At 39.6% G+C, this 24477-nt stretch overlaps 1 protein-coding gene across 1 annotated transcript in view; it reads left to right on the plus strand.

Annotated features, from left to right (window-relative positions):
- The window catches only part of SLX4IP (SLX4 interacting protein), a 188788-nt gene that overhangs the window by 15280 nt on the left and 149031 nt on the right, over window positions 1-24477 (plus strand). The window contains exon 2 of the mRNA XM_003252722.2: window positions 5755-5810. Within this exon, the coding sequence (XP_003252770.2) occupies window positions 5784-5810 (27 nt within the window). The 5' untranslated portion in view covers window positions 5755-5783. The remainder of the gene's footprint in view (window positions 1-5754; window positions 5811-24477) is intronic.

Genomic DNA, 24477 nt, shown 5'->3' on the forward strand with positions numbered 1-24477 from the left:
TGGGAGGCCGAGGTGGGTGGATCACCTGAGGTCAGGAATTCAAGACCAGCCTGACCGATATGATGAAACTCTGTCTCATACATAAATTAGCTGGGTGTGGTGGCATGCACCTGTAATCCCAGCTACTCGGGAAGCTGAGACAGGAGAATCGCTTGAACCCAGGAGACAGAGGTTGCAGTGAGCTGAGATCACGCTATTGTACTCCAGCCTGGGCAACAAGAGCGAAACTGTCTCAAAAAAAAAAATATGTATATATATATATATATGTAAATTAGCTGGGCTTGGTGGCATGAACCTGTCTGTAATCCCAGCTACTCAGGAGGCTGAGGCAGGAGGATCGCTTGAGTCCAGGAAGTGGAGGTTGCTGTGAGCCTAGATTGAGCCACTGCACTTCAGTCTGGTTGACAAAGTGAGACTCTATCTCAGAAAATAAATAAATAAATAAATAAATAAATAAATAACGTAAAAAAATTTTATTAAAAAAAAGAATTGGCTCCAGATCACTAAATTGCTGTCTGTATTTTTGCTTTATTATAGCTGTTGTGGTTGTTATTATTTTTACTGGTCTGCTTTGTTTCTGAAACATTCCATCACCATTAGAGATCTTTTGCTCTGTTTAACCTCTGTGCCCTCACCATATTTATACACACACATTCACTATTTTTCTAATATCATCATAAGCATAATATTGCTTAGGTCAGGATTCAATGTTTGCTATTATAACTACAAATGCTAGTCATAACTGAGCTATGTATTAAGCACTCTTTTTATTTACTGCAGTTTTTGTTTATCATGGAATCAGTCATTGCCTTGTTATTCTTCTGCTGTTTAGCTTTCCATGTACCTGTCCTAATTCAATCTCATATTCTCCACGAGTTGTCTAAAACTCATCCGTGTGTGTGTGTGTGTGTGTGTGTGTGTGTGTAGATCTTCCTAGATGTGCCTCCCCCCTGCGGCCTGCCCTACTCTGCACCTGCGCTTCCCCTGTGGTCTACCCACAGCTCTCATGGAGGCCTCCTTTCACCAGATCCTCAGCTTTCCTCTGCCTTTCTCCTGTCTCACCCTTCCTGTTTCCTCTTTCTTGCTTAATTTCCTCATTTTGGTGAAGCACATCTTTAGTAGCTTCCTGAGAAAAAATACATGAAACAGTTTTATAAGAACTTGCATGTCTAAGAATTTTTTTTCTCCCCTGAAGTTTAAATCCAATTTGAGGTTGGAAACAATTTTCTTCAGAATTTTGAAGATATTTCTCCATTTCTTTGGGCAGTTTGGAACCAATTCTGACTCCTGATCCTTTGTGTTCTCCACCTCCTACTACCCCCCACACACTTAAAAAAATTTTTTTTTTATCCCCAATGCCTAAAATTTCACTGGGATAGATGCTCTAATGTGGGTCAGTCTCCATACTAATTTTCATGTGTTTGACCTCCTATATTGGTCTTTTAATTTTAATTTATTGTCTCTCTTCATTTTTTAAATTTTTGCTGAAGTTTCTGAGAGATTTCATCAGCTTTATCTTTCAACCATTCTATTAAGTTTGTAAAATTCAACTATCGTTGTTTTAGTTTGTTGTCTTCTGATAGTTCTCTTTTTTTGTTGCCGTCATTTTTTGCTTTATGGCTGCAGTATCTGCAGTCTCCCTAATGATAATTTTTAAAAAATGTTTTCTTCTGCCTCCATACTTTGTTTCAGCCAAGTAGGTTTTTTTCTCTGTTTGGTTTTCTTTCGTAATTTAATCTTGCCTTAGGTGGTAGGTGATTCCTGCTTGTTTACTTGTATTTGAGAGTGGGACATTAAAAGATGACTAGAATTTCTGCATATGGGTGTGGGGCTTATGGATGTGGACTTCACTTAAGAGCCATCTGTTTAGGCTGTTTCCTTGGGGAACCCCTATGTCAGTATTTTTAGACACTGTCTTTTAGATTAGTCCAATTCTCTGAATAGGGAGATTTCAGTCTGCAGTCTGGAGAGTGTGGGCAGGGTAGAGAGGCATGCAGGCAGAGGAAGGTCTCTGTTTGTATTCCCTAATTTCTCTTTGTTCAGAAGATTTCACCTTCTACTGTGCCTGGTGTTTTCCAGACTAGAGATCCTCTATCTCACCCTCTTCAGAAAATACTCCAGGTTTCTGCCAGGGTGAGAAAAAGCAGTTGCCTGGCTGAGCACAGTAAAGGGGAATATTTACCTTTTTATTGCCAAATAATATTCTATTGTATGATATATCACATTTTATTTATCTGTTCATTAGTTGATGAACATTTGGGTTGTTTCCATTTTTTGACTATTATTAGTAGTGCTTCTGTGAGCATTCCTGTATAATTTTTTTGTATGGAGTTATTTTTTTTTTCTTGGATATATCCTTAGTAATGGAAATGCTGGGTCATGTGGCAACTCTTTAAATTTTGAAACGCTATCAAACTATTGTGCAAAGTGGCTACATTTTACATTCCTACCATCAATGTATGAGAGTTCCAGTTTATTCACATCCTTGCCAACATCTGTTATTATTTGTCATTTTGATTTTAGCTATTTATCTTAATGGGTATAAAGTAATATCTCACTGTGGTTTTGATTTGCATTTATTTGATGGCTAATGATGTTAAGCATCTTTTCATGTGCTTATTGGTCATTTGTATATCTTCTTTGAAGGAATGTCTATTCAAATTCTTTGCTTATTTTTAAATTGAGTTATTTGTCCTCTTATTGAGTTGAGTTCTTTATATATTCTGGACATGAGTCCTTCATCAGATGTATGATTTGCAGATTTTTTTTCTATTCTGTGTATTATCTTTTTACTTTCTTGGTTTGAAGTATAAAAGTTTTTAATTTTGATAAAATCTAATTTACTAATTGCTTTTGTCACTTCTGTTTTGGTATCATATCTAAGAAACTGTTGCCTAATGAAAGGTCACAAAAATTTATGCCTATGTTTTTTCCTAAGGTTTTTTATAGTTTTAGCTCTTATATTTAGGTCTTTGATCCATTCTGATTTAACTTTTTGTACATGGTGTGATGTAGCAGTCCAACTTTATTATTCGGCGTATGGATACCCAGTTGTCCTAGAACCATTTGTTGAAAAAGCTGTTTTCCCATCAAGTTATCTTAGTACCTTTGTTGAAAATCAATTGAACATAAATTTAAGGATCTATTTCTATCAATTTTATTCCAATTGACCTATATGTCTTTATTTATTTATTTTTTTGAGACAGAGTCTCACTCTCCCCCAGGCTAGAGTGCAGTGGCGCAATCTTGCCACACTGCAGCCTCTGCCTCCTGGTTTCAAATGATTCTCGTGCTTCAGCCTTCCCAGTAGTTGGGATTACAGGTGTGCACCACCACGCCTGGCTAATTTTTTGTATTTTTAGTAGAGACAGGGTTTCACCATGTTGACCAGGTTGTCTCGAACTCCTGGCCTCAAGTGATTTGCTAGCCTTGGCCTCCCAAAGTGCTAGGATTACAGGTGTGAGCCACTGCAGCTGGCCTATATGTCTGTTCTTATGCTAGTGTAGGTTGAACATCCCTCATATGAAAATCCAAAATATGAAATCCTCCAAAGTCTGAAACTTTCTGAATGCCAACATGATGCCACAAGTACAAAATTCCACACCTGACTTCACATGACAGTCTGTAGTCAAAATGCAGTCAAAACTTTGTTTCATGCACAAAATCATAAAAATATATAAAATTCAGGCTATCTGTATAAGGTATATATGAAACATAAGTGAATTTTGTGTTTAGATTTGGATCTCATCCCCAGGATATCTCATCATGTATATGTAAATATTCCAAAATCTGCAAAAATCCTACATCTGAAACACTTCTGGTCTTAAGCATTTCTGATAAGGGATACTCAGCCTGTACCATACTGTTTTGATTGTTGTGATGTAGTAAGCTTTTATTTATTTATTTATTTATTTATTTACTTATTTATTTTTTCAGATGGAGTCTTGCTCTGTCACCCAGGCTGGAGTGCAGTAGCATGATTTTGGCTCACTGCAACCTCTGCCTCTCAGGTTCAAGCGATTCTCCTGCCTCAGCCTCCTGAGCAGCTGGGATTACAGGCACATGCCACCATGCCCAGCTCATTTTTGTATTTTTAGTAGAGACGGGGTTTCACCATGTTGGCTAGGCTGGTCTCGAACTCCTGACCTCGTGATCTGCCTGCCGTGGCCTCCCATAGTGTTGGGATCAACAGGCATGAGCCACTGCGTCCAGCTGTAGTAAGCTTTTAAATTTAGAAGCCTGAGTTCTCCGATTTCATTCTTCTTTTTCAGTATTGTTTTTGTTACTCCAGATCTCTTGCATTTTCACATACATTTTAGGATAAACTTGGTAATTTCTATAAAGAAGTCAGCTGGGATTTTGACAGGGCTTGCGATGAATCTGAGAACAATTTGGGACTATTGCTATATTAACAGCATGAAGTCTTACAATCCGTGAACATGGGTTATCTTTCCACTTAAGTCTTTAATTTCTTTCAATTATATTTTATGACTTTTCGTGTACAAATCTTGTACTTTTGTTATACTTATTCCTAAGTATTCTTTTTCATGTTATTATGAATGGAATTTTTCTTTAAATTTTATTTTAGGACTATTCATTGTTGGTATGTAGAAATACAGTAGATTTAAAAATATTTATCATATATCCTACAACCTTGCTGAACTTATTAATTCTAGTAGTTTTTTGATGATTTGTTAGGGTTTTCTATATATGAGAACATGTTGTTTATGAATAGACAGTTTATCTCTTTCTTCCTAATCTGGATGATTTTTATTTCTTTTTCTTGCCTAATTGCCTTAGTTAGAACCTTTAGTACAATGATGAAAGGAAGTGGCAAGAGCAGATGTTTCTTGTAAAGACATGTCTCTCATCTTAAGGGAGAAAACATTTAGTCTTCATCATTAAGTATGATTTTAGCACTTGGTTTTTCCTAAATGTCTTTTATCAGGTTGAGATAGTCCTTTCTGTTCCTATTGTGTTGGCTTTTTTTTTTTAATTTAAAAAAACATTTTGGGTTTTTTTTTTAATTTGGGGTGATTATGTGCATTTCTTCTGTTATTCTATTAATAGAGTGTATTATATTGATTAATTTTCAGATCTTAAACTATCCTTGCATTCTTGGGATACATCCAACTTGATCATGGTGTATAATCTTTTTTACATGTTGCTATGTTTGATTTTCTAATATTTTATTGAGAATTTTTGTGTCTCTTCATAAGGGACATTGATGTGTGGTTTTCTTGTGATATCTCTCTCTGGTATTGGTATCAGGATGATACTAGCTTCAGAATTATTTGAGAAATTTTTCTTATGCTTCTGTCTTTTTAAAGAGTTTATGAGGGATTGGTTTAAATTATTCTTTACACATTTGGTAGAATATAGCAGAGAAGCTCTCTGAGCCTATGCTTTTCTCTCTCTTTTTTTTTTTTTTCTTTTTGTAGAGATGAGGTCTTGCTGTGTTGCCTAGTTTGGTCTCGAACTCCTGAGCTCAAGTGATCCTCCCACTTTGGCCTCCCAAAGTGCTGGGATTATAGGTGTGAGCCACCATTCCTGGCCAAGGCCTGTCCTTTTCTTTGCAAGCAGTGCTTAAATTACTAATTTAATATAGTATTTTGGTTAAGGGCAATTATAAGTGAACATTCATCTTGTAAATACCCATTGATATTTTGCTATTCAGCCAATCTTTTTCCTGTATAATTTCCAAATAAAAAGAAATTTTAATATACCTAATTATAACTTTTTTTTTTCTTAAAGGTCAGTAGTTACTGTGGAATCAGTAAGCCATGGCATCTAAGAAATTTGCTGTTAAAGTAAGTAATGTTTAATAGCTTTTTTAAAAGTGGCTAATCACTTTCTGATATTACCGAGTTCTGTGTTAATTGAAAATTGAAGTTCCTAACTTTCTACTTTTTAAACTTGGGACTCTGCAAAAATTGTTTTTTCTTCAACTTTTAAGTTCTGGGGCACATGTGCAGGATGTGCAGGTTTGTTACATAGGTAAACATATGCCACAGTGGTTTGTTGCACAGATCATCCCATGACTTAAGTATTAAGCCCAGTGTCCATTAGCTATTCTTCCTGATGTTCTCCCTCCCCCTGCCCCTCCAACAGGTCCCAGTGTGTGCTATTTCCCCCCATGTGTCTATGTGTACCAATTCAGCTCCCACTTATAAGTGAGACTGTGTGGTATTTGGTTTTCTGTTCTTGCATTAGTTTGTTGAGGATAATGCCTTCCAACTCCATCCACGTCCCTGCAAAGGACATGATTTTGTTCCTTTTTATGTCTGCATAGTATTCCATGGTGTATATGTACCACATTTTCTTTATCTGTTTTTTCACTGATGGGCATTTAGGTTGATTCCATTTCTTTGCTATTGTGAATAGTGTTGCAATGAACACACGCATGCATGTTTCTTTATAATAGAATGATTTTTATCTTGGGGGGTATATACCTGGTAATGGGATTGCTGGGTCAAATGGCATTTCTGCCTCTAGATCTTTGGGAAATTGCCACACTGCCTTCCATAATAGCTGAACTAATTTACACTCCCACCAACGGTGTAAAAATCCTTTTTCTCTGCAACCTCACCAGCCCAGCATCTGTTGTTTCCTGAATTTTTAATAATCACCATTTTGACTGGCATGAGATGGTATTGTGTTGTTTTTGATTTGCATTTCTTTAATGATCAGTGTTGTTGAGCTTTTTTTCATATATTTGCTGGCTACATGAATGTCCTTTTTTCAGAAGAGTCTGTTTATGTCCTTTGCCCACTTTTTAATGGGGTCTTTTTTTTCTTGTAAGTTTAAGTTCCTTGTAGACTCTGGATATTAGACCTTTGTCAAATAGATAGCTTGCAAATATTTTCTCCCATTCTTGTAGGTTGTCTTTTCACTCTGATGATAGTTTCTTTCGCTGTGCAGAAGCTCTTTAGTTTAATTTGATCCCATTTGTCAATTTTTGCTTTTGTTGCAGTTGCTTTTGGTGTTTGGGGAACTCTGACAATTTTAAGTAGGCATATTGAAAATTTATATTTTGAGAATGAGATGGGGGAGAAAATGTTCATATGGTTATGAGGCATTCCTTGCTTCGTCTTTTAAAGATGCTTTTTGTTCATCCCTTGGTCTTTACTGTTAAAAATTATCATTCGTATTCCAGGTCCATGGCATGATTTCTCATTATGTCAAAGCAGATAAAAGGTTGAAGCAAAAAAAGTAATCAGCAAATTCTCTACCTGAGTGAATGCCAGGAGAGTTCTCTTGCCTGGTTGCCCTGTTTCATTTTCCTCTTATAAATGTCCCTTCTTTGTTCCTTGATGGCTGGGGTTGAGACCTTCTCAGGTGTGGATACATGGGAGGCTCCTGTGTGAGGGATAGTGGGAGGGGAGAAGAGAACTGATGGTGAGTGCAAGATCTTGGAGATGCTTTCATATATGTTGGTGTTTCTTTAGGGCATTTTCTGTATGCTAGTGTTACCGTAAGTGCAAGTTCAAAACATCAAAATATAAATTACAATAGCTAGTTGGCCAGATTAGATACTATTTAATATTATAGCTGTCTTTTTTTTAACCAAGTCAGTGCTTATTTAGATTTACTAACATATTTATAAATTTCATTGCTTTCAGTTGTTTCTTGTATCCATATATGTTCTTTAGTATTTCTTTCTGTGAAAGCATAGAAGTGATGACTTTCACTATTTGTGTGTCTAAAAATATATTTTGGTCTTACCGTAGAAAGATATTTAGTTTGTTTTAGAATTCTAGATTGAGCATTATTTTCCAACAACACTTTAAAGATACGTTTTAATTGTCTGCTGGCCTCTTTTATTACTACTGAGGTGCTTAAAATCCACCTTAAAACTTAGTGGCTTGAAACACCAACCATTTTATAATCTCTCGATTCTGTAGGTTGCCTAGCATCAATTGAGTAATTTTTCCTTTTGACGTTGGTTGGGGCTGCAGTTCTACTTAGGTGGAACATGAAAGATGGCATACTCAGTGGCAGTTGATGCTGGCTTTGGTTGGAATCTCTGCTGGATCTATTAATTGTTGTCCTTCATTTCTCATCCACGTGCCTGTTCTGTGTGGCTTGGGCATCTATCCTGGTGGCTGAGTTTTGAGGGGTAGCATCTTAAGACTTGCACAATGAAAGAAGTATAATTTGTCAGTCCTCTGAAGGCCTAGATGCAGACATCTCAGATGCCACTTCTGTGGCCTTCTATTGATCGGAGCATTCACAGGGTCAGCCTAGAGTCAGGGGAAGCTGCACTCTTGACTTGAGAAATAGCATTTTCTCACAGGGATTGGGAGAATTGTTGAGGTGAGTCTATGGAGACTACTCACCTCAGAAGTTCACTGTTGGCGTGATCTGATTCCTTTCTTGGTTATCTGTCTTTCTTCTCTGGTTGCTCTTAAGATTTATTTTTGTCTTTGCTCTTCTATAGTTTCACTATGAAATCTCTAGTTATAGTCTTATTTTTATTAATCTGGCTTGGGATGCAATGTATGTCTTCAATTTGAAGACTCAAGTCATCACTTTTGGAAAATTCTTGACCATTTTCTCTGCCTCTCCTAGTTCTCTCTGTTCTCTTCTTATAGAGAACTTTTATTTGAAGTTTGTTGGATAGTCTCATATGACTTTATTATATGCTGGAGGAGTGAGATTAATTTGTCCAAGACTGAGCCCCGGTAGTCTGTCTGCTCAGAAAAGGGCTGGGCTTCTTGCCAAAACTCTGTTGAAACTGGCTATGGCCAAGTAGGGCAGACCATCCTGGTCAACCATGAAGCTTGGACCTGAGGCCCCTAATTATGCCAGAGATGGGTCTGTTCCATACCCATGGAAGTGGCATATTCTGCTACCATATTATCCCATCTTATAGTGACACCTGCAAGGCTTGGAACAAAGCTTCCAGATCATGGCAGGCAGAGGAGTTGCCTCAACTGTGAGTATCAGGCTAGCAGAATAGGGATAGGGACAGGGTTCTAACACATCGTATTGAAGGCTCTGCACATCACTTGGTGGTTCTATTTCTGCCTCTGACAGGCTAGAGGCCAGTGCTTCTCTAATCATGTACCTTACTTAAAAGCTCCATGACTCAAGCATGGGAATCCCTTTTTAAATATCTGACATCAAGTTTTGCCAGATTTCTGTGCTCTGCTCCAGGGTATCATGGGCAGCAGGAGACCTGCATACCTGCTACTGATGTTGTCAGACATGCTTTCTTCCCAGGGAACACTGCTCCTGAAGTCTTGTGTGAGTGCTGTGTGGCCAGTGGCCTGTGTGAGTGCTGTGTGGCCAGTGGCCAATTGCCCTTCCCCGTTTTTCTTTTCCTTATTGCTTTGAGAGTGCTTTTTTCCCCTCTGAAACAGGATCTCACTCAGTTACCCAGGCTGGAGTGCAGTGGTGTGAATATCGCTCACTTCAGCCTTGACCTCCTGGGCTTAAGCAGTCCTCCTGCCTTAGCCTCCTGAGTAGCTGGGACCACAGGCATCCATCACCACTCTCGGCTAATTTTTTTTATTTTTAAATTTTTGTAGAGATGGAGTCTTAGAGCGAAAAAGGAAGATATTACATATAACCACAAAACAAGGTTAGGATGTTTCGAACTAGGGAAATTCCCAAGAACAAGAAACAGCTCTTATAAATTAAAGACATAATATAAATAAAAATATGATAAAGTATGGGGCAAACACCAAGGAACACTGCCCAGAAAGTAGAACAAAAAGATAATAGATTAAAAAATTGAGGAGAAAACCACAAGAAAATTACAGTTTCAGTCTTGATATGAAAAATTGGAATTCTAGAAAGAAAAACGGTTGAGAAAAAATTATGAAAGAAATAATACAATTTACTGGAAGCGGAGGATACAAAGTTCCTGTTTGAAAGAGCTGTGAGTGAATACGCAATAAAGTCAATGAAAAAAGAGTTGTGCTAAGGCATATCATCCTAAAATTTCAGAACACTGGGAATTTAGAGAAGAACTTAAAAAGCAAACAGATTATAGACAGAGGATCAAAAATCAGAACACCCTTCTCAATAGCAATAACTAGGAGACAGTAGAACAATACCTTTAATATTTTAAGAAAAATAGTTTCCAACCAAGAATTCCCTTTACAGCCCAACTTTCAGTCACATGGTGGAATAGAGACATTTATTTTTAGGATGCAGAGTGTAGAAAACACTTCCCTTCTGATGCACACTGTTTTAGAAAGGATGTGGTCTTCCAAAATCGGGGAATAAACAGAGAAAGAATCAGATATGGGATCCAGAAAATAGGGAACCAGACAGATGAGGGCCTAACCAAATTCCTTGATGATTACTGTGTATTTTGCCTAGAAAGTGTAAGGGTGGAAAGGGTGTGATCCTTTCCTCCCCATCATTAAGGGTCACAGCCAGCACCCTTGTAACAAAAGACTAAGTTAACTAAGGAAAGCATAACAAATTTATTATGTGCACACAAGTGCATGGGAGTCATATGAACACTCAAAAGCTGGACCTGATGGCATATGCCTGTAGTCCTAGCCATTTGGGGAGGCTGAGGCAGAAGATTTGCTTGAGCCCAGGAGTTTGAGTTCAGCCTGGGCAACATAGAGAGACCCTGTCTCTAAAAACAACAACAACAAGAAGAAACGAAAACCCAAAGAGCCAGATGGTTGACCCTTAATACCCTCTTCACTGGGGAGAGGGAACTGGGAGATATAGGGCTAACTGATTTTTAGGGGAAATGAATGGACCTGAGAGACAGAAATTAACTTGTAAATGATTCTCCTCAGAATTTGAATGAACCAAGAAGCAGATAATATCTAGTTGAAGTGCCTGTCCACTATGTGGTTGCATTCTTTAGTCTTCTTTTCTGCTATAGATAATTTCAGGGAATATGGAAGGCAATTGTGTTCCTCTTTGGGTATCCAGTTTCTAGATAGATAATAGAGCTTCTGTGGACAGCCTCATCTTGTGCTTTGGGAGAGACAACAGATTGAGGGGAGGAGGGGAGGAGGTCAGAGAGACCTTGCTGCTGCTTTTTTAGTTTAGCATGTCAAAGTGTTATATTTCTGGGTATTGGTTTCTGAACTGCAACCAAAGTAGCCAGTTCTATTGGAAGAAGACAGAGGGTTCCACGAAAGATTTCTCCAACAAAAAATGAAATGAATAAAATACTTCATGTAAATACTTCATGTATTTAAATGCATTGAGAAGAGACTTTTTTAGGCCTGTCAGGTAGCATGGGAATGATTTAGTCATAGGAATATAGAAAACTAAACAAAAGAAAAATGATGCAACCCTCAGCTCTCAGCAAACAAAAGATTGTGCAAGATAGGAAATTAAGCTTAGTATACTACATGGCTCAGCTTTTTGTTCTTCTTGTTATAGAGATGGGGTCTTGCCCTGTTGCTCAGGCTGGAATGCAGTGGCACAGTCATAACTCACTGCGGCCTTTAACTCCCAGGCTCAAGTGATCCTCCTGCATGGTTCAGCTTTGAACAGAGGTTATATTTCATAATATTGTGAACTCCAAGTTTTGGAAGGCCGGGGAAGGAAACGTGGGAGGGCAGGTATAAGGATTAAGTCCTCATTTTCCATGTAAAGTATATAGAACTGAAATAATAAGACATTTGTAGGATAAACATAGTGTTTATAAATATGTTGCAAATTACCAGATCGAAAAGCTAAGTTTCAGTGTGGTTGCCCTTGGTGAGTGAGAGTTGGAGTGAGAGAGGGGGCTGGATGAGGCAGAAGAGGCCATTTTGTTTGTTTGTTTGTTTGAAAGATGGGGTCTCCTTATGCTGCCCAGTCTGATCTTGAACTACCGGGCCCAAACAATCCTCCTGCCTCAGCTTCCTGAATAGCTGGCACTACAGATGTGTACCACTACACCCGGCTTGAGACCTCACTTTGATATGTCATTTTAATATGTGTCTATGCATTAATATAAAAATTAAGCACATAAATAAAATGTAGGCTGCATACAGTGGTTCACATCTGTAATCCCTGCCTTTTGGAAGGCCCAGGCAGGAGGATCACTTGAGGCCAGGACTTAGAGACCAGCAGCCTGAGTAACATAGCGAGACCCCATCTCTAAATTTAAAAAAAAAAAAAAATTAATAAATAAAATTTAAAAGGAATTAATTAACTTAACGCAAATTTTTCACATAGATGCAGCCACTTTTGACTGGGTTGAAAAGTACTTGGTTAGAGCAGGGTTTCAAAGTAACAGAAAAACTGATGAACACCAAGTAGTTTGCCACTTGATCTGGGTTGTTTATTCTAAGACTGCCCTTGGAATGGCATTAATTATTCATGCAAACGACTTATCCTTCTTCAAGCGAAGAAATATCTTCTGACCTTCCTGCATATGAATACTTTTTTTTCTTTTTAACTGCTGTGGTTCTGGCCTTGAATTCTTTTTTTTTTAATCACTATTTTTTAGAGACAGGATCTCGTTGTGTTGCCCAGGCTGAACATGAACTCCTGGGCTCAAGCTGTCCTCCCGACTCGGCCTCCTAAGTAGCTGGGACTACAAGCGGCACTGCCACCGCACAGCTGGCTCTTGAACTCTTTCAAGAGTTGAAGACTCTTCCGAGGCCAGACTTCCAGGAAATGGCAGTAGTGCATGAGATGTGGGAATCCTTGGAAGTACAACTTTCAGGGTCTATAGACTTCTGGGCTACTGCAGCTTGTAGCAGGGAGGTATGTCCTGTACTTCAGTGAGTGGCTCTTATTTTAACAGGAAGAAGTGGTAGCAGCAGGCATGTCTCCCCAAGGCTTCATAGCAATCTTAAACCCAAGCTTTGCACCCACCCCAGCGTTTTAAAGTTTCCAAAATAATAAACTCTTTAGGGTAGGGAAAAGATCTAGACCAGAGATCTGCAAATTACAGCCCACATGCCAGCTGCTTGTTTTTGTAAATAATGTTTTACTGGAATCCAGCCACTCCCACTTGTTTACATATCATCCCTGGCTACTTTTATGCTACAATGAAGTGGAGGGTTGAGTAGTTGAAACAAAGACCTTATTGCCTGCAAAGCCTGAAATGAACAAACTCACATACACTGATTTATGTATAGAATATGTATACCAATATATCTTTTATTTATTTATTTTTTTGAGATTTAGTCTCGCTCTGTTGCTCTGTCGCCCAGGTTGGAGTGCCGCAGCAAGATCTCGGCTCACTGCAACCTCTGCCTCCCAGGTTCAAGTGATTCTCTTGTCTCAGCCTCCGAAGTAGCTGGGATTACAGGCACACGCTACCACGCCCAGCTAATTTTTGTATTTTTAGTAGAGACAAGGCTTTGCCATGTTGGCCAGGCTGGTCTCAAACTCCTGACCTTAAGTGATCCACCTGCCTCTGCCTTCCAAAGTGATGGGATTACAGGTGTGAGCCACTGCGCCAAGCCTACAAATATATCTTTTACAGCACATCTCAATTCCTATTAGCCGCATTTCAAATGCTCAGTAGGCACTGTTGACTAGTATCAGCTGTATTGGCCAACACAGATCTAAATCACTGTATTCTTGGTACTCCTACCTCCTTGTACCTTATCAGAATAAGCCTTCAATGAAGTTACCTTGGGTTAAACTGGCTGCAGGTGTGGGGTAAGTTAGCAAGGCCAAGGTAAAGCCATTTCCTTTGCAAGAAATAGACATGGACACATAATATAATAATCATGAATGTTTATCCATTAAAACTTTAGTAAAATAAAAAAGAAATCCAAATATCAAATTATTGTTAAAAGTGACAAGTGATACACATGGTGTCTACCTCAGGAAAGTTTATGTGTCCACCCCCTGCCTTAGAGGCATTCGAAAAAGTATAGAATGTTGCCAGAATCACTCTCAATAATAATTATATCTTATGATTTTGAATTTAAATTTTGGGTCCCAGCGGAGCAGTGCTGTGAAAGTTTCCTACCTCATTGTGTGTCTCTGTAGATCATTTCCTCTGCTTCCTGCATCTGTTTTCTTGGATTAGTTAGGTATTATACTAAAGTCTAGAATTCTTTTGGCTGCAGAGCTTTCTCTGCTGCTTCCCTTCCCCCCCAACCTACTTTATTGTGGGTGGGAAAATTTTTGTTGAGAGGGCTTGATTAATTAGAAGGGATTCCTGGCTTCCCTAGCGGTGGCAGCCTGGGAAGATTACAGAGCCTGGCTTAGTGACAGGCCAGTCTGTATTTAAGGAAAAACTCGGACCCGCCAGATTTCTCTGGAATGTGCATCTGGCTTTGTCTTCTACAGGGAATGTGTAATGATCCCCTCCTCTTTCTTCCCACCCATTCCAGGAGGCTGAAAGCTTTTACTTTTGCTCTTGATGGAGTTGTCTACTTTTTATTCTGGGAGAGGGGAGGGCTGGAATTTAGGGGTAGGAAGCTTGAGTCATTTTCTAAATCTAAAGTAAAAGATTTAAGGTTTTATTAATATTTAGTAGGAAAGGAGATATTTTATTAAAAAAAAAAGAACTCCCTGCATGTTTACTATCAATGTTTTTCTTTCCAGTCTTTCGGAGCAATTATAGTTTTATGTTCTTCTCTGAATTTCAGTTAACCTTAGTCTTCACATTCCTTAGAACACCACAAAAAGAGAAATAAGTGTAAGAATTGACAATGATTTCCCCTTTATAGTAAAAGTATAGAGCAGCTCTTTAAACTTCCAGAGAAAGAGACAGTTGAATAGTAAATGGGTAATCACTAGGCTTTTGTCTTGCTAGTTTGCCTCAAGGAATCACTTAAATCCTGTGTCCTAGGTTTTTTCTGTCTACTTAAATGGGAACATGGTACTGACTTTGTTATCAGTGCTCATTTGAAAATGGCTGCGTTGATTTTGTGTATCACATTGAAAAGATTTATGCAATTATTTTCATAACAATTGAGTTCTAGGTACTTTTTCTACGCATTTTAAGAAAGAATAAAACTGAAGTGCCTAAACAGAATAAATCACAAACATTTTAAATGGTTATTTTCTTTACTGGAAATAACTTTGGAGTGTGCAACCTTTGTCCCAAAGAATGTTTTTACAGAGATTTGTCTCTGTGAAACTTTTAAAGTGAAAGAAGTACCTCTGTATTTCTTCTCCTGATACTTAAAGTCTGCATCTTCCAATTCCTCCTTAATTTCATGTATTCCTTGTAAGAGCTTTATGTTTTAAAGACATACAGGGTCAATCAGAGTTTGCAGAGTGGTTGATGATATGCCCAAACTAACATAGGATGCTGTTTTCCCATTCAGTATCATTGTTCTATTGCTTTGCTCATGCTGGAAGCTGTATTCAGGTAAGTATGTGCGGATTTCGTGAATGAATTGAAATAAAATTAGCAAAAGTTTTCACACCAGCAGTCACCCAATGAGTTTTATCTCAGGCTTAGAGCTTTTAGGTACCTTCTCACTCTGTAGGGCATCTGCTCTGAGTGTTGATGACTTTGAAACAAAGTTCTTGGACTTGAAATTAATTTTTTTTTGTAAGTGTTCTCTCTGCCTTTCTGGCCAGACACCCAGTTTTCTAGGCTTCATTTCCCAGTCCTTTCCTCATGTGATAGTAGATAAACTAGTCTGTTCTTTTTTTGGATGACTAAAAAATGTGTAAATACAGCTCTGGCTTCTTATCCTCCTTTTTAGTCTCAACTTTCCACTTACCTCCAAGAAGTTTCTGCCTACATTGATCCCTAAAACTTCAAACAAAGAACTGAGTTTATCATAGCTTTCATCTAAGCTGATTTTTGCTTTGAAAGTCTCTGATGCTACCTTCACACACTGTGGGCTTGCCAAACGATATCTTCTTGTCCTTCATTCTTTAGTCACTTACTAAACGCATTCCTGCTCTGCAGAGCATCTTGAATTTACTCCTTCTCTTACAAATTCAAGCCCTTATTGTCCTTGTTTTTATGTCCATGTTAATCTCTGAGAACCTCTGTGCCTCTCTTCTCTTACCATTCCAGTTCATCTAGACAAGTGCCAGGGTAATGTTTTCTTAACATCATATTCGTCATGTTACTTCCTCGCTTAGGTGATCAGGGTAATTCCTTTTGTTTAAACGGATCTAATCTAAACTCTCCAGCGAGACTTAAGGCATTCTGATAATTACCGTCCCCTTCCTTTTTAACTTGGACCCATGTTTGTTTTCATCTTGGAACTGGGTAACATGGCCCACCTATTCCTGTGAAACTAATGCATTTGCATTTCGTGCAGTCATCTGGCTTTTCTGTGGTTTTCTCTCTACTTGCTATGTCTCACCTTTTCTTCCTTGGTCCACACCCATCAGCTTTTTCCAAGCTTGACCAGTGAATGACTCGCTTTTTCTTTGTTACACATCTAAACCTTTCCCATATTGATTTCTCTCTTGCTATGTGTTTCTTTGACTGTTATGTGCAGTTTATGTTATGTTTTGTATATGTTTCCAATTTCTTTTCTTTCCTAAGAACATCATCTTGAGGTGATATACATATGCTTTTATATATATTATGCCTAGCCACATTCCCTGGGAAGGGGGACCTGTCCTATGCTTCTTTCGTATCTGCACAGGCCTTGAATAGTATAAAGCAGGGGTGTCCAATCTTTTGGCTTCCCTGGGCCACACTGGAAGAATAATTGTCTTGGGCCACACATAAAATACACTTATACTAACAATAGCTGATGAGCTTTAAAAAAAAAAAATCGCAGAAGAAATCTCATAATGCTTTAAGAAAGTTTACACATTTGTGTTGGGCTGCATTCAAAGCCATCCTGGGCAGCGAGTTGGACAAGTGTGGTCTAAAGCATTTCTGAAGTGTCCAGTACCCCTCACTTTCCTTGTCCCAAAGATGACAAGTTTCTTTCGTCTTGGCTCGTAGAGAACAGGGAAGTCACTCCAGCTTTGAATTATTTCTTACTGGTCTTTTTTTCAGTTCCAGTCAGGGAATGTTGTAATCTTCAATTTGTGGTATATTTGGTTTTTTTAAAAAAATTCATCTCAACCTATTTCTCCTTTTAGGGGTCCACAGCTCCACTTTGAAAATATTTTTAATAATTCTTTTGAAAATACCCTCTATTAATAATCAAGATGGCAATCCATAGAATTTGCTTCTCTATGCTTCAGAAAAATAAAATGTTTCAGTATAATGGTTTTGATTGTCTGGACATTATATTTTAATTTCTTAGTGTTAGACCTTGATATTTTTAATTTTTCCAACATATGTACAAAGCATGTGCTTTTATTACTTATTCTAATGTAAAAATTAATTCTTACCAGAAAAGTAAACTCAGGATCTCTTACCAAATAGATGAACTCAGTAAGCACCTTGGATTCTCTCTGAGGGCTGTAGGGGGCATCATTGTTCCATGTTTTATAAAGTATCTTCCTGCTGTGATCTAAAGAAGCACAGCAACTAAAGTGCCTTTACAGTCGTTGGCTCCTGCCCACATTACTATGACATCCTAAATGCCTGTTTGTTTGCCTGGTGGTTGTATGTGCACACTTGCATCCCTAGCCTTTTATGAATGTGTATATTTAGATTGCTTCTGTCATAAAGTCCTCCTGACTAGGATGTACCACCACCAAACACTGAGGGAAGACAGTCCCAACAACGAAAACTATCCAAAGTGGCCCCAGGGAAAGCATTCTCAGAGTGACGCAAGACTGCCTGTTCAGTACTTCCTTTCCAGATGCAGGAACCTGGAGATGATGGTCAGAGAGTAAGGATCCTCTTTGTCCTTTGAAAGCTTTGGGACCCCAGTTCGGCCCTGGTCCCAGCAGTAAAGGCTGGAGGGGGTCAATCAGGTCTGGAAAGAAATCCTTGAAGTCATAGTTTTATTACCATAACTGCTCATCCGACTCACCTTTCCTTTTTGTTATTATTACTCTTAGTTTGGGGGATGCTTGGTTGAGAAAGTGAGGGATGGGGTGGGGATTGAGAGTGTCCTTGCAATTTACAGTCCCAGAGAATTCCATGGAAATGACATACCGTTGAAATGGCTAAAATGTACAGCAGCGTAGTCGTCATTAGCCAAATAATGTAACGATGCACAGTGTTTGCTAATTGTCCTTTGAGATACTTCTCTAGTAGTAGGCTCTTGGAATATCCATGATTAAGTAATACAGGAAGCTAGGCCTCTATATGTGTCACTTTGTCTCATGTGAGTGTCATGTGACAAAAACACTGATTTTCAGACTGTTGGAAATAATCAGGTTATTAATAGTTACCCTACACACTCACATACCCACATGCACACACTTGTGCTATATTTTGCGAGTTTAATATGAGGTGAAAAAAGAATGTCATGCTGTTTGTTCCACAGTGGAATAGCATTATATAGATTCTGGTAAGGTATGTACCAGGTCTAGCATCCAGATCCTTACTACCTGAAAAATTCACTATATGTTACTGATTAGTATTGAGATCATGTCTGGTTCTAAATTTTTGTGGTTCTCTAAATCTATTCATTTTACTCTACGTTCTTTGATAGTACTTCTTGAAATTTAGATCATTAAGTCTTTGAGGAAAGGATTCTAGAAAATTAAAATATCAGACTTTTAATCAGGATTCCTGAATTCATGTTGTGGTTTCACTTATGAAAACTGGATGACTTTGGGTGAATTTTATTACCCCTCTGAGCATCTTATTTCTTCAGCTATAAGATAGAAGTAACAGCAGTGTCTGTTTTACAGGGTTTCTTTTGGATATCAAATTAGTAATAAAAGACATAATGCTGTGAAAGTGGGAAAATAACATTTTATGCATGTCTTGGGCTGTCAGTAATTATTTTATTATCTTACAGTGACATGCTGTATAGTATTTAAGGGACTTGGCCTTGACTTATTTGTTCCTGGTCTCATAATTCTTGGGAGTGAGGAGTAGTCTAATTCTTTTCATATGTGAGGGCTCAATTAGCAAATTTTTATTTATCCTCATCATGCAAGGCCCTGGGTTAGGCACTATAGACACAGATGAGGCTGATGATTGCCCATCCCTAACCTCAGGGAGTTTGCAGTGAGAAATTAATGTGTCAAACTAATATCACTAAATAAAGATTAGTGAAACAGAGATACCAGAGCACCCAGCATAGCTGGGTTATGACCAGATGAGCCCAGTAGTTTTTTTCAGACATGTTTCTGAATGGGATGTTGTGGCAAAGCCATAGGGCAGCCAATCTGTTGGTTGCACTATTTATTAATCAGTTTATACTTTGGGCTACAGTGGCAGGTGGTCAGGATTAGAAGTTAGGGTTGTTAGATTTTAGTCCTTGCTATTGATTCCTATCTAGGGACAAGTCAGCTAACCTCTTTTGTTTCCGTTATCTGTATCTGTGTGACAAAGAAGCCCCACTATTCTCACATTTCAATGGGTCAGAAAATCCAGCTGGGCAGTTTTTCTGCTTTATTTGTCTTTGGCTGGAGTCAGTCACTCAGATGCATTTGGTTACTAACCAGGCTACAAAGCTCCGGAAGACTTCACTCGCATGTTTAGTTCTTCTCAATGATACCCTCTCTCTTCAGAAGGTGTCTCATCACTCAGTAATCTGGCTTGAGCTCCCTTACAACATGGCATCTGGCTTCCCCAGAGCACATGAAAGTGGAAGCTGCCAGCTTCCTAAGGGCTACCTCTGGAACTGGCACACTATTATTTCCACTGTATTCTATTGGGCAGCGAATCACAAGGTCAAGAGGAGAGGAAATAGCTCTGCCTCTTGATGGAAGGAGCAGTGTACCTCCAGAGGAGGGAAGGGATTGTTGGTGGCCATCTTTGGAAATTGTTTATTATAGTTTTCTTATTTGTTTATTATAGTTTTCTTATCTATTAAATGAAAGGTTGAATTAGGGAGTTTCTAAGGGCCTGTCAAGCTCTACATGTCCGTAATACTGTACTTTTTTATTTTTTTGAGACAGAGTCTGGCTCTGTCACCCAGGCTGGAGTGCAGTGGCGTGATCTCGGCTCACTGCAAGCTCCGCCTCCCGGGTTCCCGCCATTCTCCTGCCTCAGCCTCCCGAGTAGCTGGGACTACAGGCGCCCGCCACCGTGCCTGGCTAATTTCTTGTATTTTTAGTAGAAACGGTTTCACCGTGTTAGCCAGGATGGTCTCGATCTCCTGACCTCGTGATCCGCCTGCCTCGGCCTCCCAAAGTGGTAGGATTACAGGTGTGAACCACTGCGTCCGGCCTGGTAATACTATACATTTTTATTTAAGGAATTTTTGTGTGCATGGTATAATGGAAATAATTTGGCCTTTGGAGGCAGAAAGGCCTGGGTTTGAACCAGGGCCTTAAGATTGACCAGCACCTTGGGAAGTGACTTGAGTCTTTCTGAGCTTTTGTACACATCTGTTCAATAATAGGGTTAATTAAATAGGATTAATGTTAACTCACTTCTATAATAATTGTCCATCTTAGCACAGAGTCACGTCCCAGAAGGTGTTAGCACCCATCCCTTTTCCCTTTTGTGTTACCTGATATAGGCCTTTTTAAAGCCAACAATAGTTAAAGACATTCATTGAGGTTTTTTTGTTTTGTTTTGTTTCATTCAAATATAAAAATGTTTAGGTGTTTAATTGTGTTTTGCAGATGCTGGCGTATTTTTCTAAGACCAGGAGTTCAAACAAAACTGTTAAGTTTGTTTGTTTATCTGTTTTGGTGTTATAAATTGTCCTTAGAACATTGTTGCTATTAAGAAAGCAGGCTTAAAAATAACTTAATTTGAAAAATGCATTTTGGTCTGTGAACAGCTGAGTTATTTGGCATTCTAGTAACTTTTGTCTGGAAGAAAAAAATAGCTGTGGGGCATGGCCAGCATTCGGTCTGTTATACACAGTAGTGGTACTTAGCTTGTGAACCAGGCCTGATAGGTGAGACTGGGCATGCACTTCTACTCACAGGCTAAATGGCTGAAACCACTGGGGTCAGAAAGCTCAGCAACTAAGGGAGGTAGGGGAAAAGAAAGGCTCTGTTGTCTCTAAAGCACTGGTTCTCAAAGTATATTCCCTGGACCAGCAGCATTAGTATCTCCCACAGTCATTGCAGTGATTTTATTATACTGGTTATTGAGAGGGTTAAATAAAATGATGCATATAAAGTGTTTAGCACAGTACCAAGTAACCATTTAGTAGGTGTTAGGCGTTATTAATAATATTCATCTTCATTGTCATAAGTATTGATAATCATTGTGGTTAATACTTTTCTGCCAGAGTGTGTCTGGAAGCAGCTTATTTTGCAATTCTTCTTAAAGCTGCCAGAGTTCTGTTTTTTGAGACAGGGTCTCGCTCTGTCACCCAGGCTGGAGTGCAGTGGTGTAATCACGGCTCACTGCAACCTTCACCTCCCGGGTTCAAGCAATTCTCCTGCCTCAGCCTCCCAAGTAGCTGGGATTACAGGCGCCTGCCACCATGCCTGGCTAATTTTTAAAAAATGTTTAGTAGAGACAGGGTTTCACCATGTTGGCCCTGCTGGTTGGTCTTTTTTTTTTTTTTTGAAAGGAGTCTTGCTCTGTCGCCCAGGCTAGAGTGTGGTGACATGATCTTGGCTCACTGCAACCTCCACCTCATGGGTTCAGGCGATTCTCCTGCTTCAGCTTCCCAAGTAGCTGGGATTACAGACACACACCACCATGCCTGGCTAATTTTTGTATTTTTAGTAGAGACAGGAGTTCACCACGTTGGCCAGACTGGTCTCAAACTCTTGACCTCAGATGACCCACCTGCCTCAGCATTCCAAAGTGCTGGGATTACAGGCGTGAGCCACGGCGCTCGGCCTCAGGCTGGTCTTGAACTCCTGACCTCAGGTGATCCACCCTCCTTGGCCTCCCAAAGTGCTGGGTTTACAGGCATGAGCCATAATTCCTGGCCAAAGCTGCCTGAGTTCTGATTAGTTCTTTTTAAAAGCTTATGAATGGTGTGCTAGTCTAACAATATTTCAAGTTGTCAAGTAAGAAGGAGCTTCTTACAAAAGCCCGTCGTTCTGAACAAGATATTCTTCAGTACAAAATAATATTGAGAGATCACATAACATAGCTATGCAGATATATTCAAAGGCCTAACTTCGTGGGAGTCATTAATGCCATTTAATGAGGCCCCATACAATATCTGAGCTCTGGAGTTTGCTTTTAAGAGCCATTCTTTTCCTAGACACCCTTTCCTTCTTTGCTTTAGGTATTGATGTCCTCCATTTATGTCTCTGTGGAGTTTTTTCCTTTTTCTTTTTTTTCCCCCCATTTGTGGTCGAATTAGGATCATGGTTAACCCCAGAAGGAAGGCCAAATGGGCCTTGGGGGCCTGGGCTGGGGCTGGAGCCTTTCCACCTCCGCCGGCTGCCTTGTTCACTTCCTTTTTTTCCCTCCCTTACCGCTATGTTGAAGCCAAACTTCCAAAGTGAAAAGCAGTTTATTCCATCTAATCAGGCTGCTGAATCAGAAGTGGCGGGGGCGTTCCCTGGGATGACGCTGCCCTTTGGCCACTGATCTCTCTATCATAGCTTACCTCGGCCTCCCTCTGGCGCCACCATCCAGGACTGGAAGCGTTGGCTTTTCCCCAGGGAGCCGTGGGTTCAGGCCATGGGCAGTGAGAGAGTCTCATCTTCTCCAGCTTCCTGGTCCTCAGACTTGAGTAACTAACACTCCTTATCCCGTCTGTTGCCTTCTTTGGGCAAGCACGTGGAGCTGCTCAAGTAAAGCTGCTCTTCATTGGGAATATTATCTGCCAAGGCTAAGCCAGGATCCCTAGAGAGCATCCAAGTGAGGGCTTTCAGCAGAGTTCCCTGGTAACACTGCATTCTGTGTAGGGCCAGAGCCAGATCCCTGTCTCTGCTCCAGCCTCCAGCTCCGCCACCGTCAGTTTGGTGTATTGAGGTCATGCATAGAATTTAACATTGAGGCCGGGCGCGGTGGCTCACGCTTGGGTGCCTGGGTGACAGAGCGAGACTCCGTCTCAAAAAAAAAAAAAAAAAAAAAGAATTTAACATTGAAAAGCATCCTTGTTAGTCCAGCTCCTTCAGTGATGAGATGAGAATCCCTGGGGAGTGGAAAGTGAGGATCTCAGAAGTTGCCCAAGGGAACTTAGTGTCTTATTTAGAGTCATAATAACTAGCTTAGACTAGCGTAACTGTTAGTCAAGGCTCTTTGGAAGGAAGTAACACCCACGCAAACTACTAGAACTTGAAACGGGCAGTTTATGATAAGGGAGTGTGAGTGTCTCAGCATACTGGCATCAGTGTGCTATTGAGCTGGTGAGGGCCTGGAGGTTGCCCATGGCCCTGCGGCAGCTCCACCGTGGGCCTCTCTTTGAGAAGTGGGATTCTGGTCTTTGCATCTTTCTTGTTATTCTCCCTCTGCTGGCCTCTCTCTGCTCCTTTGTTCATGTTGCAGAAGATAGTGGCTCCTCACCTCCCAAGTGACATATCCTACAAAACTGCTGCACTTTCTGCCCCAATAGCAAACTTCTGGAGGTGAGTTTGGGCAGATGTCCACTTTTGCTTCATCGATTGTGGCACAGGGGCAGTGTTACATGGTAAATACATGGCTGCCCATGCCCACCCTTGAGCATGACAGCTGTCAGAAAAAGGGGCATAGATTCCCCCAGAAGTTACAGGATAGTACTTTACAATTTAGAGACTTTGCTGGAAAGTTTCTTTTTGGCAGTCTCATAGGCAGGCCTTTTTACAGAACATAATAATGAGCACTTACAGTTTGTAGAGAGGCCTCGGGGTCATCCAAGAGGTAGCTGAAATAATCTGACCCTTGAGAAGCTTCTCTTGGTTCCTGGGGATGACGATGGTCATAATTACTGCTTTACTTACAATTTGCAATGTGTTTTATTATCAGTGTGCATTTTGAAGTGTTTTAAGGTTGTTTTCATCCCTCACTCTGGGTGTGTGTGTGTGTGTGTGTATGTTATGATAATTGAACCAAAATATTGTTAAAGTCAAGAAAAGTATCAAAGAGGGTGTCATTCTACTAAAATTTTTGAATGGCAACTCTTTGATGATCTTGTGAGTCGGGAGAGGACCCAGCCTTCAGCAGCATGAATCTGGTCTTAAATCTTAAATTTTGAAGCACTGAATGCATTCCAAAGTGTCCCATAGTCATCTATGAGTGTGCATATTTGCTTTTGACTCAGCATTCCATCTGTACTTCCTCCACAGCAAAAAATGCATTGTAGCTTTAGTATTTTTAATTGTCACTAAGTAGTACTGCTAGCCATTGTGCAAAGTCTACCAACAGCTGATGAAATGATTACTTTCTTAAAGGTTGCTGGATAGAATCAGATGTTGCTGTATCAGTTCCTATGCCGCGTGTGTCTGTTTCACTTCCCATAATGACTGATTCTCCACCTGCCATGACAGTGCATTCTTGATCTGCTGTGCCCTCCTTGGGTTGGTGACTGGAATATTTATTTTTAGGAAAAGTTAAAAGTATCCAGAGAAGGGTGCTTTCTGTAAAATTTACATGAATCAGCCTCTTATTGCAGAGATCATGGGAGATGTGTGTGTGTGCGTATAGATACAAAAACTCAATGGAAAAATGTAAAACTGTTA

The sequence above is a fragment of the Nomascus leucogenys genome, chromosome 11 (assembly GCF_006542625.1).
Source record: "Nomascus leucogenys isolate Asia chromosome 11, Asia_NLE_v1, whole genome shotgun sequence".
In the NCBI taxonomy this organism is placed as follows: Eukaryota; Metazoa; Chordata; class Mammalia; order Primates; family Hylobatidae; genus Nomascus; species Nomascus leucogenys.